At 32.4% G+C, this 20,880-nt stretch overlaps 1 protein-coding gene across 1 annotated transcript; it reads right to left on the bottom strand.

The window, feature by feature from the left end:
- Positions 1–3,610: 3,610 nt before the first annotated feature.
- LOC126890296 (uncharacterized) lies at positions 3,611–20,292 on the bottom strand. Its single transcript, XM_050659154.1, has 2 exons — positions 20,088–20,292; positions 3,611–4,237 (listed from the first exon to the last, which is right to left on the bottom strand). Exon 2 carries the CDS (start codon positions 4,154–4,156, stop codon positions 3,611–3,613), a length of 546 nt encoding a protein of 181 aa, XP_050515111.1. The 5' UTR covers positions 4,157–4,237; positions 20,088–20,292.
- Positions 20,293–20,880: the final 588 nt, after the last annotated feature.

Raw genomic sequence — 20,880 nt, 5'->3', positions numbered from 1 at the left:
TCTCTGATCCAACCAGGACAAACCCCGGCGTGCAGTTAGGAATAGTAACGAACGTAATGGCATGGATGCCCTAGCGGCAACTGCTAGCAAAATACTAAGTTTTCAATCTAATAGCACATAAAACAACACCAAAAATGTTGCTCTACATCCTACCAAATTGAAAACAATGGGAACCTTCTCTGGTTACACCTCCGAGGCTTCTAAAATTTGCATGCCATAACGGATGCTGAGACTAATTCCCTCATCTTCCTTAGTCTCAGCATCTCAGAGAAAGTTTCCATTGTTTTCAATCTGGTAGGATGTAGAGCAACATTTTTGGTGTTGTTTTATGTGCTATTAGATTGAAAACTTAGTCTTTTGCTAGCAGTTGCCGCTAGGGCATCCATGCCATTTCGTTCGTTGCAATTCGTAACTGCACGCCGGGGTTTGTCCTGGTTGGGTCAGAGAGAGCAGCATATGTGCCTCCTGATAAGAGACTAATAAGTTTCGAAACCGGTAGCTTGCAGCACTCTCTGATTGAACTAGAATATGACGCGGCTATAGTTTCGTGTTGCACCGAAATTGAAAATGGTTAATAATTTTTGATATTTTGAACAGTTTAATTGTAGTTTTGTATAAATATTAATTTAATTTTAATACTTAAAATAATACCAACAATTAAAAAAAGCAAGACTACAACATGAGGTTTTCCCAAGCAGAGGGTCAACCTTCCAAATGGAAAGATTTAGCAAATAACTTCATTTTGCCTTTTGCGCTTACTTCGTACTATCGTTTTTATTAAAATTCACTCTCAACAATGTTCCCATTCGCGCCTTAAGAAGTATAACTTAAAATTTTTTTTAATTAAAGCAAAAACAGTAAAAATTTTTCCAGCATTGAAGTACTAACATTTAAATAGAAAATACAATACAATAGGTTTAAATGTACATACTTACCCTATCTTTTGTAATGAGAGAACTCAAAACAAATTGACTGGCCAGTCATGCCAATAAAACACACACAAACACATTGAAAATGCCACAAAGACATGATTTCCGAACAATTGTGGGCAAAAATTTTAACTAAATACATATTTTCTGAAAAAAAATTATATAATATATACCTACTTATAATAATAAAATGTATAAAAAAATAAAAAAGAAAAATTTGCATTGGGGATCGAACCCGTGTATACTAGGTTGTAAATCGAGCACGTTAAAATGCACCCAATTAGACACGCCAACTGCATGTTTTAAACTTTTTGACAGTTGGTCATATTTGCTTATTGTCTGAATTAATCAAATTAGTTTAACTTTTGTGGAATTATGAAAAATGTGAAAAATGTCCCATAGAAAAATGTTCCATAATGTAACTATCAAAATTTCCAATAAAGTTTTTAAAATTTTTTCCTAATAAAAAAGAATGATATCCTGTCAATTTCGACATTTTTAAATAATCGCCCTTATCTCGGTAATGTGGCTATGGCAGGGGTCGGCAACCTGCGGCTCGCGAGCCGCATGCGGCTCTTTGGATGTGAAGCTGCGGCTCTTTAGTTCCACACGCAAATATTATTTATTTTACCAAAATAAATAAATACCAAAATATCGCGATAAAACCAGTGTAACTGTTGACACGAATTACTTCAGCACCGTTGCAAAGCAAATTAAAGATGAATTTTCTGGCAGATTTGAACAATTCAAAACCAACAAAGCCACTCCAGCATTCACAGTAAATCCTCTCAACACAAATAGTAACGAAATCCACGTTGAGTAATTTGGAATTGATACTGGATCTTTAGAAATGTAATTGATCGATTAAAAAAGTAAAGCTTTTTAAATAAAGAGTGGAAAATTTACAGAATTGAAAAGCAAGTTGGAAGAGTTGGAGGTCCAGAAATGTATGTACGTAACGCAACAAAAGTGGACAGCTTTGAAAGAAATGCCGCAAATTGAGGGACTTATATTCGACGTATGGGATAGTCTTCAAGATTTGCTAGTGCTACAGTGAGATAAAGAAGTTGGCATTTGGAGTGCCAACTATCTTTAGATCGACATATTCCTACGAGAAAGCGTTCTCTTGCATGAATATAATTAAAAGTAAACCAAAAAACCAACTAACAAATGAAAATTTAGGGTCGTGTTTGAAACTTAAAACAACAAGTTATGAACCAGATTTATCCAAACTTTCTAAAACCATGCAATGCCAACGCTCCCATTGAGATTATTTGCTCAATTGTGTGTCATTGAAGTACAAGTTAGTGTTGTAAGTGAATATTTGTTTTAATTTTTGAAGTTATACTTCTTTTTTCTAAGGCGCGATTGAGATTGAGGGTGAATTTATATTGATCTGCGCGCATGCGCACACTGACAGTTTGGTATTAGTCTTTATACGGGCTCTGATTGGGTGTTGAAATGATCTGTCAATAATTGTTCAATATGGAGGTTATCGGTAAACAAAAATGTTGTATAATATATTAGTTTGTATTGTTGTGAGGACAGAAATAAAATCAAATTTATAATTATAGTGACTTTTTAAATAGCTTTGAAAAGCCACAGGTACGTAATTCTAAATGTTTCAGTTGTATTCCAATAAAAAATTATCTTCATACCTATTTGGAAAATGTAAAAAAAATAATGTACTTACCTAGTACTTGCTATGCTATACCCCTAGTAGGCAATGCTTTAATTTACATAATCTGATTACGAACAAACTTTCTACAAATTTTCATCTAATGTATCGTTTTCTTACTCTATATATTGTTGTATTTTAATTCGACAAAAATCAAACTAATAAAAATTCATATAAACAAAATATCAAAAAGTTGTTCAGTTTGGGTATATTCCCGCATGACGTATACGCGAAGGTTGGTGCAGTTTAAAATCGCTTCTACTCTCGTGCGGCGGGATACACGGGAAGTAGGTTCAAGCCCAATGCAAGTTATATCATTTTTTTATTTTTTTTTATAGATTTTATGATTGTAAGTATATTATTATATAATTTTTTTCAGAAAATACGTATTTAATTAAAATTTTTGGCAACAATTATTGTTCAGAAATCATTTGTGGCATTTTTCAATGTGTTTGTGTGTGTTTTATTCTTTTATTTGTTTAATTTTTGGTATTGTTTTAATAAAAATTTTTGGAAAGTAGTAGAGAAACTGTTTAAAGTATATTAATTTCGTTGAAATCATATAATAGAAGTATAACTTCTGACGTGCGTACAAAGTACACACATTCTTTTTTTACTTGAAAATGAAATGTAAGAAAATATATGCGTATGTAAAAAACACTATATACATATGAATAAATAGATTAATTTTTTTATCAAAGAACTTTATACGAGTACATTTATTGTTGACAAGAAAAAACTGGGACTCTTTAAAAACTTTGAAATTTTTTAAATTGTAATTTTTGGCTCTTCCGACTCAAAAGGTTGCCGACCCCTGGGCTATGGGTGATTTGATTGGCCAATTATTATCTAACGAAACAAGAAGTCATGATATATTTTTTCTATCTCCTGTAGTTTTTGGTATACAGTGCAAAACTTACCAATTTGGGACACCGTATACATATTTTGTACCATTGAAACAGATTAAAAAAAATTATATTTTAGACACTGATAAATATAATAATTATATCGGAAATATAAATAATTGAGGACGACTCACCGGTATTCTGCTTGAGCTTGTAACCCATATCCAAGAATCCCCACTGGGTGTCAATTCCTTCTTTCCGAGCTTTCTTAAGTTTTCATCATCCTTCTCGTCTCCAGGCACCCTTGTTTTCGGATTAAAGAACTCCACCTGCGGCTCCTCGGCTTGCACTCCCAAGTAATTATAATCCAACCTATGTTTTACGCTCCTTTTCTCTCTCCTCAAACTATGGCTAGAATTCGTCACACTAAATTCCTTAAAAATTCTCCTAACTTCGTTGCGGAACTCTTCACTGCGTAGTTCAAGCAGAAAATGATGGTGAAATGAGTGTTTCGCGACATAGTCCTCGCGGATTTCTGAGTTTATCAACCGATATACGTAGTGGGCAAGAAAAATCTCGGTTAAAAAGATGAAAAACACGCAGCACATCACACGCACTGTGTAACTGGGGTTTATCTGATGCACAGGGAGTTTTGTGAAGTTTTTCTTTTGAAATGCTGGTTCTTTTGAATCGGTGGCAGACATTTTAGAGAAGTTCTTTGAAAACGTTTATTTTTGCAATAATACACTTTCTGTTTGTTCACATTATATTAGAACGACTGACTCCTAGTGAAATAAAAAAATATTGGATTAAAATCTGAATAATTACACGAATATTATATAATAAATATTAAATACTTATTTAATTTGATTCATGTTAATTATTGTATTTAATATTTTTATCAATTTTTTGTATAAGAAATGTCAAAGTATCTGTAAGCATTTGTAAGTAAAACAAAATATAAATTTAAAAAAATTGCAATTTTTAAAAATTTTCAGATTTGAAAAAATAATTGTAATATAAAGAATACAGAATATAATAAAGCAAGTGAAGAAGAAAAGAGGGTAAAAATGGGCGATAGTGAGATAAAAATACTCTGTTACGCTGATGACATCGTGTTAGTAGCAGAGTGCGAAGACGACCTACAAAGATTACAGCACGAATTCAACATTAACGCAAAAGAAATGAATATGAAAATATCAGCCCAAAAAACAAAAAGCTTAGTAATATCTAAAGAACGAATAAGATGAAAATTTGAGTTAGACAATCAAATTATACAACAAGTAATGACTTTCAAATACCTGGGAATTAATCTTTCAGCCGACAACAATATCGAAGAAGAGGTAAAAGACCAAATAATTTAAGCCAGTAGAACGGCCGGATGCCTAAACAACACAATTTGGAAAAACAAAGACCTAAGAGTGGAAACAAAGGACCGAATATATGTCAGTTATTAGACCAGTTGTGACTTATAGGCTATTGATTATGTATTTTAGAAAGGAACTACAACGTTAACGGGGTTTTATTGTTTCGTATAGTCAATGGACCTCTAAAGATTAAAAAACCGCGGAGTGCTACCATTTAAAGGGGTGCGTTTTTGAGAAAGGGGTGAATTAGTCCCTAGGCACAGGGCGAATTAGGGTGAGTTCTATGCACGTTTGGTACAAACGCGTCTACAGGAAAAATTTTCCAGGTTAAATTTACTATCGAAATATCACATTTTAAAGTCAAAAATATTTTTTTTACAAAAATATATTCAAAAGAAAAGCAAGAAAAACACACGAAAGGTAGCATTTTTGTTCCTTGTCCTATAACTTTTTTCCATGGGGTTATAGGTATAGGCATTGCTTCACAGAAAAAAAACTTTCATCCTTCATCTTTTAAATGACGTTAGGTGTAAATCTGTGTGATTTACAGTTTCCAAAATATGATTTTTCAAATTTCGCCACTCACAACAATTTTGGGCCATTTTCCTTGTTACTTCGCAAACATTGTTCTGTAACTTTTTTTACGCAGCTTTAGGTATATAGAATGTTACATTAAGTAGGAACAAAAGTCAATTACCTTTAAAATGGTCTATCGTAGAAGGCTGTATGGCTATTTTTAAGTAAGATATGGTTTTTCAAAATTTTATACTTTTAATGATTTTTGATATATTTTACGATTATTTTTAAATTTCTCATTATAACTTTTTTATTGTATATTTAGGTATACACATTGTGCAATAAAAAGGAAAGCTTATTTTCTTTACTTTAAAATGGTGTATTGTAAAAAATTCTGGGTCTATTTTTAAACAAGATATGCTTTTTCAAAGTTTGACATATACACACGCAAAAGGTCCCACTAAGTTGGAGCCATATGGAAAACTTTTTATTATTAACTTTATGAAAAAAATTATTCTTTATAAAATGCTCTGCATAGGCTAAAACCTAAGATGTAATCATCAGATATAAAATTTTATCAATAGTGTACGGGGTATGTTAAAAAATATGAATTTCACTCAAGAGTAAAGTACCTTTATATTTCACAACATCGAAAAGTGTTATTAAGAAAAGTTATTTGGAATTAAAAATTATGTTACAATATGCAGTTATATTCTTCTAATTGAAAAAATAATAAAAAATTATAAAATTTTTCTAAATTACGGATACCCTTGGATATCCTACCGATATCTTGTTTAAAAATAGTCCTAGAGGTGATTGCAATACACCATTCTAAAGTAAAGAAAATAAGCTTTTTTTATTCCAGAATGCATCTACCTAACGGTACAAAAAAAAAAGTCATAATGAGAAATTTAAAAAAAACATGAAAGATATCAAAAATTCATTAAAAGGATAAAATCTTGAAAAAGCATAACTTGTTTAAAAATAGTTGTATGACCTTATACAGTAGATCATTTCAAAGGTAATTGACTTCTCTTTCTACCACATGTACCATTGCATATACCTAGAAATGCGTAGAAATAAGTTACCGAGCAATGTTTGCGAAATAATGGCGAAAATGGCTCAAAAATTCTGTGAACGGCAAACTTTAAAAAATCCTATTTCAGAAACTATAACTCCTGGAGACTTCTACCAAACGTCGTTTTAAAGAAGAAGGATGAAAGTTATTTTTCTCTGAAGCAATGCCTATACCTATATCCCTGTGGAAAAAAATTATGGAGCAAAAAACAAAATTGCTTTCTTTCGTGTTTTTTTCTTGCAGTTCTTTTGAATGTATTTTTGTAAAAAAAAATACTTTTGACTTTAAAATATGATATTTCGATAGTAAATTTATTCTGGAACAATTTTCCTGTAGAAGTGTTTGTAGCAAAAGTGAATGGAACTCACCTTAATTTACCCTGTGCCTAGGGACTAATTCACGTCTTTCTCAAAAACGCACGCATTTAAATGGTAGCACTCCACGGTTTTTTCAAACATAGAGGTGCGTTGACCATATGACACAATAAAATCCCGTTAACGTTGTAGTTCCTTTTAGCTCTCTTATTTTGAACATAATCAATAGCCTATTACACGGCCGAAACAAGACCAGATACAAGCAAACCACAAAGACATATGAAGACCAACGAAATGAAGGTCTTAAGAAGGATTTCTGGAAAAGGACTACAGGATAGGGTAAGAAGTGGGTCATATGTGGGGTAGACATTATAAATACCTGGGTGAAGAACAGATAAGAAGAGTGGAATCAACACATAAGCAGGATGTCTGAAGCAAGGATAGTAAGAATAGACAGGGGCAAGTCACCGTTAGGCAGAAGGAGTATAGGACGCCCAAGGAAAAGATGGAATGACAATTTAGGGACAGAATGAAAGGCACCGTTGAAGAGAAACAGGCAGTACTGCCTATATAAAAGATAAAGAAAAAGAAAAAGAAAAAGAAAAAGAAAAAGAAAAAGAAAAAGAAAAAGAAAAAGAAAAAGAAAAAGAAAAAGAAAAAGAAAAAGAAAAAGAAAAAGAAAAAGAAAAAAAAAAAGAAAAAAACAAAGAAAAAGAAAAAGAAAAAGAAAAAGAAAAAGAAAAAGAAAAAGAAAAAGAAAAAGAAAAAGAAAAAGAAAAAGAAAAAGAAAAGAAAAAGAAAAAGAAAAAGAAAAAGAAAAAGAAAAAGAAAAAGAAAAAGAAAAAGAAAAAGAAAAAGAAAAAGAAAAAGAAAAAGAAATAGAAAAAGAAAAAGAAACAGAAAAAGAAAAAGAAAAAGAAAAAGAAAAAGAAAAAGAAAAAGAAAAAGAAAAAGAAAAAGAAAACGAAAAAGGAAAAGAAAACGAGAAACAAAAAGAAAAAGAAAAAGAAAAAGAAAAAGAAAAATAAAAAGAAAAAGAAAAACAAAAAAAAGAAAAAGAAAAAGAAAAAGAAAAAGAAAAAGAAAAAGAAAAAGAAAAAGAAAAAGAAAAAGAAGAATATAAAGAAGGACTTTTTACTTATTCCACGAGGAAAATAAACTTCCTGTAGCTGGCTGTATACCATAAATCACAAACATACTAGATTTGTTGTAAAAGGTATATTTTAAAATACGGGTCACATTAAGACAAAACGTTTTTGGATTAAGAAATCCATCATCAGTGTTCTAAAAGCTCTAAAATCAAGTATAACCTAATTAATTGAGAAAAAGTTAAAAAGTTGACAGAGGTTTTAAAAAACAAGAGGCCATACTTACAAAAAATAGCATGTCTGAGCCACCAAAATGTGTTGGATAAAAACCCTTTAAATGTGAACGGTTATGTTACGTTACATATTTATATAATGGTTAAATGATGTTCCAGATGTGCCTGGATGTTACCCAGGGCAATACAGGACTCTTCCCACGTGGTTGGATTTTTTTTTTTTTTTTTGGAGAAATAAAACCTCACATATTGGATTTCAATGGCCAACTGACAACTGAATTCAAGAGCAACCCAGAATGACGTTAAGAACTGTAAATGTAACCCAGTTGTATTGTTATTTCAGCCACAACGTTTACAGATTATTTTAATATTTGAGATAAAAACAGTCTCAAATTTACATATGTTGGAGTTAAAGTTATTCGAAAATAAATAAAAAAAATTTTATTTTAAAATTATCCATTAATTAAGTAATCAAATTGGAAAATAAAATGTTTACGTTACCAGAAGTTATGCAGTCAACAATACCAGTAGTTGTTGGGTTAGTCGTATGATGTTAATACACTAAGACAAATAATGGGAAAGGCCTTTTACGTATAGACGTCTAGGAGAACAAAATTGTACATACATATGTGTACAATTCTAAGAGTATTAATTGAATGATAATTGTTTGATGACTGATAACTTGCTTAGAAGTGTAAAATGTAAGTGGACCCAAAATAAATTGGATAAAGATGGAATATGTAATATGATAATTAAAGAAATACTGTTTTTGTATATGACTGAAAATGAGACTAAAAGTAGCTTGATGAAACTAAGTCCTCTAGAGACCCGACATCAAATTACCTGAAAATGAAGTGATCGTAAAATATGGGGGGCTTTGGAGGGTATGAAAGGTCTGACAGAGTATGTTGCGATATTGGACCATGAAAGATGTGTGTGTGGTGTGTTATGTTATGATAGGAGAGTTTTTATAATCGATAAGCTATGAGATAAGACTAAGAAGAAGAGATTAGCTAGAATGAGAATCAATTCTGAGAGATGTGGTGGTATATGCGATATGGTAGCTAAAATTTTTTTGACTAGAAAAAAAGTTACAAGGCTCTAAAGAAAATTTGTTCAAAACTGTTTAATTATTTATATTTACATTTTATTTTCTATTTTACAATAAAAAGTAATAGGGATAAAGTTATGTACAATTTAATTTGCTACAAATAATGTTTAATAAAATTGTGTGTAGGGCTGCTAGTTTACGAGATACAGCGCAAAACCCTTTACACCCTCTTTTCAAGAATGCGTCCGGGATTGCGTCCTCTGAAAAAGGCACGCTAAGGCCTAAAAAATATAAAAATATTTCAATAGTCTATTTTTTTGTAATAGGTATGTGAGAAACTTTGTATGCAAAAATAATTTATTTGAAGTTTTTAAGTTTACGGATAAGTACGTTAATTTTTTAGAATGACGAAAAATATTTTTAATGATTTAGTCTATTTCAGTTTTGATGAGTTGTTTATTACGAAAAAAGTGGTACAATCTATTTTAAATCTATAGAGAAATATTGATAGATTTATTTTTCGCTATATTTAAACTGGTACAAATGAATGCCGATTAAAATATATAACATTGTTTGACTACTAACCGATGAAATATATATTCCATCTGGTGAATATTTGCACATGTGTGACATTATTCACGAATTATTTTTTATATTATAAGTATACTTCCTCTTTTCTACTCAACAAACCTAAAACCATGAAATTAAGCTGCTTGTCCATGAACGGAACGATACATTAAACAATATTCTGAAGGGCGGTAAATGATACTGCGAATTTCAGGTTTTTAAAATGCCGAAATAGAAGCGTTCTTGTTTGCGTACTGGTCCGCAAAAGTAACCGGGAATTAAGTTTATTTGAAGTAAAATAAAAAGAATTAGAAAAATCTCAATCCAGTAAATTACTAGGTTGTTCAATAAGTTTTGCGGTTCGACAAGAGAGGGCGCTGCTACTAGCCTAAATTTTATTTTGTTATATTGGTACACTCTACACTCTTCATATGAACGTGTGTGACGTTTTATTTCAATATGTCAATTCATTTTTTTTTACAAGCTGTTAATATATGAGGGGAATTATTAAAACACCTGCACCCAAAAAATTAAACTGAGGAGCTAAATTGAGGAGGAAATTATATCCGGAGCTTTTTGATGGATTTTGAACCATTTTTTTTTAATTTGCTCGTACTCGTAGTCTTGTAGAGTACATTATGTAAATGTTACATAGTAGAAACACCACCTAATTTAACAAAATGTTAGGGGAAACCTTCCTTATCACTCAGGGATATGAAAAATAGATTGTAACCAATTCTCAGATCTACCGCCTATACATATATAATTTCATAGAAATCGGTCAATCCTTTTCGGGGGAGTATGGCAACTAACGCTGTGACAGGAGAATTTTGCAGATGTAAATATATAGATGGCTATAAAAATAGGGGTTGATGATAGAAGGGTGAAAATTAAGGGTTGTATGCATCTTTTATGCTACATCATAATTGAATCATAACATCAAAGAAGTTTTCTGGTAAGTTTTAAATCAAAATGTTTTATAGAAAAAAAAAATAGTGCAACTTTTAATGTCGACATTAGAAATTCCCAATATAACGCTTATTTTTTGAGGAACAGACAATCTAGGTCTAATTTCTCACCTTTAATACTATCCTTGGATTATAAGCTTTCATTTGACACCTCATTTGTCATTCTACCTAGTATAATGACGGGGAAGTAAACGTTCTTATTCTATTATTCTTGTAGGTACATTTAACATTGATTGAAATTATGAAAGAAATGGCATGGCAACACTGTGACCCACAAACATAAGATTCAGCTGTGCCTTACGTAGGGTGCACTTATATCCAAGATGTCCGGTTTTTTAAACACTTTTCACCTTTTTCTCGTGTAGAAATTCCCGCAACGAACCAACTATTTGGCTGTAGTGGATGAGGCAAAGACTTACCCCGAACTGTAAAGTCAATCAAGAAGAAGAATAAGTTTAATATTGGCGAGGAACCGCAAAGTGGGCGACGCCTGGTGGCGAAATTGAAAAGCATCAACTCAAGGAAAACATTGACTTTGCCATTAACTTGTGTACATATTTGCGATCAGTTTATGTTGTAATTAACAATATTTTCGACTTAAAAAAACTATTGCAGTGTTCCTCAGTATTCATTCCTATTATACTCTACGTAATGACCTAAATTAACCAATGCCAAATCACACATTTTGTTCATTTAACGTTTGTATTAAACGTAGTATTTTTTTAATGTTTAAGCGACTGCAAAATTAAATAAATGAATAAAATGTAGTATATATTATGTACATAGAATGTACATTGTTATGAAAAATATCCCGACCACTTCGTAATTTCCAGAACACAATTATTATAAAATAAATTCACCTACTTAGTTTCCAAGTTTCCAGTTTTTATTTAATTAAAAATTGTTATCTGTCGGTGTAAAATAAACTGTAGTGCACCTATTAATTAAATTAAGAACAAAATTAGAAATCCTAAGATAGATTAATAATTTTCAGAACGCTGTGTGATTATCGGGGGCTAGATTTTTTTATGAAAAAAAGGTTAAAACAAATCAGTAGTTAGCATCAAATTTTAATGAATGCATACAGATTAAACATAATTTTGAGTCGTCTTTAACTTATAAGATGTCTTAGTTGCAAAACTTAGTGGTTACTTTGGCAAACACTCCTTTAAATGATTTTAATTTAACGTTTTAGAACTGTGAATTCAAATGACAAAATGAATTGTTTTCCTAGCATTGTCGTCCATCTTTGAAATTTTGAGCGCCCTCTGTTGGAATTTAATTTTGCGAATAGAAATATATTTGAGTTTTACTGACAACTCCAAGGCAATCGATAACGTAAAATAAGATAAAATGTGGCATATACTTACAGAAATTTGTAAGAACTGTATGTAAATAATATCGCTAATATAAAAGTTAATAATGTGGTTTCGAAAACTTCACATTGAAATTTGAAGTTCGACAGGGATGTATAATAACCCCTATTCTATTCAGTGTACATATTACAGTGAACACATTATGCATCAAATTTTTTAGGAATGTCAAGGGAAGCAAGGAGGGTAAGAGGGGATTTTTAGAGAAGGATGGAAAATCAGAAACCTACGATCTACTGATGACACGGTTCTTTTTAAGTCTTCCCCAGAAGAACTTGAACAAATTATGCGTAAGCTGGGCTCGGTGAGTATGGAATATATTTTGAAAATAAATATATAAAAAACCAAAGTAACGATTATCGATAGAAACAAAACCAAACACAGATAAGAAACAGGCAGGCGCGGATCTAGAAATCCAAAATAGCGGGGGGCAGACTTACCGCAAATATATTACCCAGATTTAGCCATACTACTCACATTTACTCTAAGGATAAAATTCACTGATCACAGATACCTACGGTATCAAAAGGATTTAGCTCTGGTGGGACTCTTTTCGTGTTACGGATAAAACACGGAAATATTTGGGTCATGGGTGGGTGTCCAATAGAATAGGGGGTCCATGGACCAGATGACCCCCCTGTGTCCGCGCCTGGAAACAGGGCAAGTGACGAAGTGGTCAAACAATTTAATTACTTTGGTTCCGTCATTACTAACACTGGAGGGTACCAAGACTAGATCCGTTGATATATCACAATGACTAGATAGCCAACAGTCAAACTCACAAAAATATGGAAGAAAACTGACATTACATAAAACATAAAATCACTCCTTGTTCGAACATTAATATTTCCTATCGACACCTACGCTTTAGAAACAGGGACCATCAAAAATGCCGGTTCAAAACTTATAATGGCATTTTAAATGTGGATCTACCATAGAATGTTACATATTCAATGGGCCGCAAATCGTACAAATAATTCAATACTAGGAGAACTTAACACAAAAATTAGGCTTACCACAAGTGTAAACCAAAATATACTGAGATATTTTGGACATATAACTAGAAGAAAAGAAGGCATAAAGCGAATAATAGTTAAAGACAACGTGGCAGGCAAAAGACTCAGAAGATCTCCAGCAAGATGGTTGAACCAAATAAAGGACATGACTATTTCTCCGAAGCAAAACACCAAGCACAGGATAGATATAATTGGACAGAAACACTCATACACAGTGGTGGCGTAGCTGACAGGCCCGCATGGCGGTGGGGGGCCGACGTTAGTAGGGGCCCCTTAAAGCCTTCAAGCTTAACATATTAACCGCCACATTAAAATTTTTTGTTTGTGCCTTCAGGTTCCACGTTCAGAATGTCAATGTCGATGTGAATAATATTTAACTCACTGAGCGCCTGGGCCAAACAAGGCGTGAGTTAAATACAACTCACGTGGCGTTCAATGTGTTAATACACACACCCAAACTTATATGGAATCACCATGTATTTCAAAGTAATATTTATTTCTTTTAAAAAAACTTCTTATTGTAGCCAAGAATAAAGGTTTTTATTGAAAATAAACAAATCTATAAGACAATCAGATAGTACCGATCGGTACATAGGTTATTTGCTTGAGTTGCAAATTGAATGAAAATAAATAAACTAACTTTTGCGTCCAAAAACGAAAATAGGCGTTATATGGGGTTATAGAACTTCCAAAGGGGAAAGATTATTGGTCTTGTGGAGCAAGTAATGTTCTCAGAGGGACATAGCTGTAGAGCTAAGCGTAACACAGGGCATTCTGTCCAAAACCTATGCTAGGTAACAGGACTAGGAAAACTCAAAAATAAAGCAAGGAAAAGTCGCCAAAAAGTAATAACGCCTCGTCACGATCGTTTAATTGTCCATTCAGCTGGAAGACACCCAACCATTTCTCACCTGCAGCTCCAAAAGCAGCTTTTGTAAGCTACATGTGTAACTCTTTCAGTTGAAACGACAAGAAAAAGATGCCAAGAAGTATACAGTAGGAGGACGTTATGGATTCCAAAGTTATCCAGGCAGCACAAGATTGATCGCCTAAATTGGTGTCTTCACCACCAAAACTGGAACATTGGGAATAGACAAAATATGCTATTTTCAGAAAAAGTCAGGATTTGTGTAAAATCAGATGACCCATGAAATCGTGTACGTAGAGGTCGAGGAAGACAAACAAGAACGAAAACTGTCAGATCTGTTCACAAATATACAAGAGGAAGTGTAATGTTCTAGAGAGGAATTGTGATCCGTAAAAAAACTCTTTAGTTTTTATCCAATCAACTTTAACTGCTCACAGGTATGTTGATAACCTGTAGTTAGGCTCTGGATAGGTGCAACAGGATAAAATTTTATTTTATTGCATGAGAATGGACCTCCACATACCATTAGAGTGACTAGATACATCATTGAAGCAGAAGGTATCCCTTGTTTGGTGTGGCCTGCTTGCTCACCCGAGCTTAATTCTACAGATAATTTGTGGGATATGCTTAAAAGAAAAATTAGAGCTCGCCAGGATAATCCGCAAAACACCTCACAGCTACTACAAGCTGCTCTTGAAGGATGGAGCAACCTACCACAACAAAATGTTAATAATTTGATTAGGAGCGTGCCCACGCAAACTGAAGCTTGCATAAGGACTAGAGATGATAACACTGACTACCAAAAAAAAAAAAAAAAGAATAAAAACAATTTAAACATTATTCGTTTTACATTGAAATTGTTTATGCTATTGACTTTAAAACAACGAATATCAATTTGTTTGTTAAATACTTTATTGTTTTATTTAGTTGTTATGTATTTGTTATTAAATTGCTTTAAAATAAATCTTGTTTGACTACGTGTGTTAGTTTTTTTTTTAATTCGCACGAAATAGTAAGAAATATCAGGTGATTCCATATAAGCTTGGGTGTGTGTACTTCTACTTTCTTTAAATTGGGGACCAAAACATATTTTCCTAATAAGCATCAAAATAGGGAATTTGGAAGGAAATAACGAAGCGGGTAATTGACGTAACTCTTACTCTTTTTGGGTGCAATTTAGCGTTTCGTACTTTCGTGGACATATTTTTAGTTTAGAAAGTGAATCCCAAAAAGGTAATTTTTTGTCGGTGGTTCTTTTACTAGCTAAAAATATGATCATGTTTTAGCTAAATTAATCGATAAAAACAATAACTTAAAAAACAAATTACTTGAGCCCCCAAATAAATAAGGAAGTTATAACTTGTGAAAAAAGGTCTATTTTTGGATGTGGGAGGTGGCATTCGAAGTTTTGCAGATAAAGTTAGGTAACTACTTCAACAATAATAATTGACTTATGCTCCTTCTCAAATATGTCCGGAACATTAATAAAAAAATTAAAGTGTTTAAAAATTTCGAACAACATCGATTTTTTTCTACTTTATTTGCTTATAACTTTAAAACGATTCATTTTGGAACAAAGTCGTAGGGAAATAAAATAAAGATTATTGAATTGTGAATGATAAACGACTGGTTTAAAATGTCTGAAATTATTACCCATTCTGCAAAATAGCAATAAATACAAAATAAGGGGGCAAAATAAGCCTGTTTATATTCAATGTTTTTCAACCACTTTGGTTGCACTTAGAACTTTCCTAACTCGCTTAGAAAATTCTTACAACATACTTAAATCGTTCACCAAATTTGATTAAAATCGACCTGATAGATTTTGCTAATAATTTTGCAATCTAAATTTTTATAAAAAAGTTCAAATTTTTTAAATTTTTCTTTCTGAACAAAAAGTAGACCATTTAGAAGTTCGCTAATGTTTTTACATATAAAGAGTCGCTCTACCTATCTAATACACTTTACATTATTAATATCGGATAATTTAAGCGGCCTCAGCACTGTTTTAAATTTCTAAACAATTTTTGGCTTATAAACAAATGCAGTGAGAACGTTTGAGTGGGCATAAATTCATGTTCTCGAGAATTGGCGTCTCTGGAGATAAATCCCGAAACAGGTCGATTTTTATTTTTAAATTCTAATTTTTTGGTATATATATCTTACTAGTCACGTCATCCATCTGGGCGTGATGACGTAATCGATGATTTTTTAAATGAGAATAGGTGCCGTGTGATAGCTCAATCGAAAGGCTATTCAATTTTGTATTGACTAATATAAACATTAACATACTTAACAATTTATACAGGTTTTGAATTAAAAAAAAATTTTGAATTAAATTAGTTCCAATATTTAGATTACGTCATCACACCCAGATGGATGACTTCACTCTAATTAGCCTTCTTCGGTCCATCTTTGGACATAGGCCTCCCCAATCCTTTTCCATTCTTATCTGTCGCTACAGTTATTCACCTAGAGCCCTCGTGCTTCTTGACATCATCTGTCCATCTCATTTGTGGTCTTCCTCTGCTTCGTTTATACTCCCACGGTCTCCAATTTATGAGAATTTTGTTCCATCGGTCTTCCTTTTGTCTTATAGTGTGTCCGGCAAATCTCCATTTCAACTTTGCAACTTCTTGTCTAACATCCCTAACTTTGGTTTTCTCTCTTATCCACTCGTTTCTCTTTTTATCCAATAGTCTTATGTGCAACATTTGCCTTTCCATTGCTCTTTGCGTCTTTATGATCTTGTCCATGTTTGCTTTTGTAAACGTCCACGTTTGGGAACCGTAAGTGAGAACAGGGAGTACGCATTGATTGTATACCTTGGTCTTAAGATGTTGTGGATATCTTTTGTTTTTAAGGATGTAGCTTAGTTTTCCAAATGCCGCCCATGCCAGTCTAACTCGTCTTTTGATCTCTGCTGTTTGGTTTTCCTTGTTAAGTTTTATAATTTGACCCAGATATATATAATCGTGAACTTGTTCTATTTCATCTTATCCGATCCTCATTGTGATGTCCTCATCTGTATTTGTTATAATTTTGGTCTTGCTGTAATTCATATTAAGGCCTATCTTTCCGGCTTCTATGGTCAGTCAGTCCAGTCCAGGATGACGTCACTAGTATGATATTAATGCCAAAAAATTATAATTTAAAAATAAAAATCGATCTGTTTCGGGATTTATCTCCAGAGTCTCCCATTCTCAAGAAAATGAATTTATTCCAACTCAAACGTCCTCACTGTATCTGTTTATAAGCCAAAATATTGTTTATAACTTTAAAACAGTGCTGAGGCCGCTTAAATAATCCGATTTTAATTCAGTAAAGTGTATTAGATAGAAAGAGAACCTCTTTATATTTAAAAAAATTAGAAAAATCTAAAGGGTCTACTTTTTGTTCAGAAAGTTTTTAAAAAATTTGAACTTTTTAAAAAAAATTTAGATTGCAAAATTATTATGCAAAATCTATTAAGTTGATTTTAATGAAATTTGGTGGACGGTTTAAGTATGCTATAAGAATTTTCTAATTTAATTAGGAAGGCTCTAAGTGCAACCAAAGTGGTTGAAAAACATTGAATAAAAACAGTCTTTTTTGTTCCCTTATTTTCTATTTATTGCTATTTTGTAGAAAGGGTAATAACTTTAGAAATTTTAAGTCAGTCGTATGTTATACAAAATTTAATTATCTTTATTTTCTTTTGCTACGACTTTGTTCCAAAATGAATCGCTTTAAAGTTATATGCGATGAAAGTAGAAAAAATTGATATTTTTCGAAATTTTTAAATATTTAATTTTTTTTATTAATGTTCAGGGCATATTTGAGAAGGAGCATAACTCAATTATTATTACAGAAGGTGTCACCTAACTTTATCTGCAAAAATCCGAATGCCACCTCTCACATCCAGCTCAAAACAGATCCGTCCTAGTCTATTAATTTAATTTAAAAAAAAATTGTTTTTATTCAATAATTATTCTTGATACTACTCAAGATATTTCGAAACACAATCAGCTTAATTTTATTTTCCGGTATCCAACTTGCGAAGAAAATAATTTACCTTCCAAAGCAGAAGTTGCTATGCAGACGGCGCAATACTAATCTCTCAAAGTGAAGATGATTTACAACGTATGCTGCACGAATTTAATATAACCGCTAGAAAATTTAACATGTTAATTTCCCCAAAAAAGACTAAATGCATGGTTATAACAGCAGATCTAATAAGGTGTAAATTAGAGCTGGAAGGTCAAATAATAGAACAAGTCATAGAGTTTAAATATCTAGGCATCACACTATGCAGCTACTGAAAGCTCGAAACAGAAGTGGAAGATCAGGTGAATAAAGCAAACAGAGCCGCAGGTTGCCTGAATGAAACAATATGGAGAAATAAAAAGATCGGAAAAGAAGTGAAAGGCAGAATTTAAAAAACAGTCATCAGACCAATAATGACATACGCGGCAGATACACGACCTGATACAGAAAGGACAAAAAGAATGCTAGAAACAGCAGAGATGAAAACATTGCAAAAAATCGATGGTAAGATGCTGTGGGATAGAGCTAGAAGTGCAGATATACGAAGGAGATGCAAGGTGGGCAACATTAATAACTGGGTGAAAAGCAGAAGAGTAGAATGGAACGACCACATAAGCCGAATGACAACAAATAGAGTAGTAAGGACGGCGAGAGACGGTTTCCCAATAGGAAGACGATCAGTGGGCAGACCACGTAAAAGATGGAATGACAACTTACTGGAGGCACATTGAGAAACAGAGAGTAATGTCTATATAAAAAGAAGAAGAAGAGAAGAAGAAGAAGCAGAAGTTGTTAAAAGTTTTTTGGGATTTATTCACATGTTAGGCCAAAGTGCAGGTATTGTAAATGAAATTTTAAAATTTATACAATCAAAACACCTTTCCGTACACAACTGCAGAGGAAATGGGTATGATGGGGCAGGTTATGAGTGGTGTATATTCAGGAGTACAAAGGCGTATAATTGACATTGAAAAACCAGCTTCCTATGTTCATTGTGCATCCCATAATCTGAACCAAGTGTTGAATGATGCCGTTGTTGGTGTACAGGAGTTGATTTTTTTAGGATATAATTAAAAAGATTGTTTTTTTAGTGCAAGTATTAAAAGATAGGATGTACTATGTACTATTATGACTTTGGGTCTATCGCGTTTGTCAACACTTAAAAGGTATGTGAAACCCGGTAGTTATCCAGACTTGATGCTGTTATGGCTTTGCGTCGAGCTTTCCGACAAGTAAAAGTAATGAAATCTTTAAGGAAAATATCTAAAAAACGATGTAAAATTATAAGTTAATGCATTATTAGAGCATTGAATTTGTCGTTAACATTACTATTTAATCTAAAATACTTAACTTCATTAATCTAACGTCAACACTTTTGCAATCTGAAACGGCAGAGTTAACGGTCGCCCTTCAACTTTTTTAAAAAAACTCGTGATAATCTTATCGAATAGCAGAATAGTGCGGTATTACACCGGAATTTAAAAATGAACGGATAAAACGTATAAAAAAAATTTACGATGAGCTCAGCTGCGACGAAAAAATAACTTAGCAAAATAAGTTTTGTAGTTAATGTTTTCAATGTAAATTTAGATATAATATTGCAACAACTTGTCTATTCATGTCTATTCATAAACTAATGAAGACTTTTTAAAGAAAGGCCAAATATTGTCATTTACACATATTTTAGTAATCATACTGCTATTAGTTTTCGTTATGTTTATAATACGGGGGCCCAATTACATCCTTTCGAAGGATAAAAGATAGAGGAGGTAGAATGAAAGTAAACAATAAACTAGAGGCAAAGTCAAAAAATATAAAGAAACTAAATGGGACAAATGACCAAAAATAGACTGATTAAACAATAAATAAAAAAAGATAATATGAATACATATACGAAAAAACACAAAAAATTATATACAGACTATAAAATATTAAGTAATACATAAAAACATCAAAATTGACGATGAACACACTCTCAGTATTTAAGTAGTATAAGGAGAAAATATAAATATGGCCACATTTAATAATAAACCTGATGTTAGTTTTAAATTCTAAAGTATTTCTAAGCTTATTTCTCTTGTAAAGTAGTAAATTTTATATTTCAACGCAAAACCTTCACTTTTTTATTTTGTTTTACTACAAGTATCCACAGGTTTTAAACACTTTTCACCTTTTTCCCGTGTAGAAATTTCCGCAACGAACCAACTATTTGCCGCGGAAATCTCGTTAAGGTTCTTGTGACAAAACAACTTTCTGAGAACTTAAATTGCAGCAAGAAAAATGTTCCGAGTTTTCTCGGCAGCCGCCGCAACTTCACGTGGCGCTAGCGAGTTTTCCGGAAAGCGGTAAACTCACCACTTCGCGGTTGGATAGAAACTGAGAAGTGTAGCAATGGGAATGTGAAGTTTTCAACAGAACGGAAAGTGTTTGTGGATATCGAACGCGCATTGCATACCGTTAAACGCTCTGCGTTTTATTATTTATTGGATTCTTTTTTAGATCGGAGTTTAGGCGATCAAACAATTGTATTAAAATGTCTGTTGGGGGTCAAAGAGTAATGTGCACTGAATTATACAATGGATGTTAATAATGTTGCCGTAATAATAGTTTATCAATGAGATACATCATGAATAATTCATATATCAAAGTTTGTAGTTGTATTATGCTACGAAGTTTAAAAAAATTTAACGCACCTTCGCTTAAGTGTAATAGAATACAATAACGCAACGTATATTTTTTTATTTTCTCCTGGAAGCCGTCAGATATAAACCGGTCGTACTGGAGCCAATTGGCTTATTGTTCTTCTTCCATTCGTTTCTGGCACCCATTCCAGGATACTGAAACCATGTGCTAGCTTATACAGGTCTAGTGGATGGGTACCATATATTTTTGAAGTGAGTTCGTTTTCTCCAAAAAGTGTTTGCTGCCTATGATTCAATGCCTCAAGGTCATGCAAAATATGA

Source organism: Diabrotica virgifera, chromosome 8 (assembly GCF_917563875.1).
Source record: "Diabrotica virgifera virgifera chromosome 8, PGI_DIABVI_V3a".
Taxonomy (NCBI): Eukaryota; Metazoa; Arthropoda; class Insecta; order Coleoptera; family Chrysomelidae; genus Diabrotica; species Diabrotica virgifera.
This window is presented reverse-complemented; position numbering and strand designations above follow the sequence as displayed.

Bases quoted from the DNA above. Each gene is read 5' to 3' on its own strand.
- LOC126890296 (XM_050659154.1), bottom strand. From the start codon at position 4,156: ATGTCTGCCACCGATTCAAAAGAACCAGCATTTCAAAAGAAAAACTTC.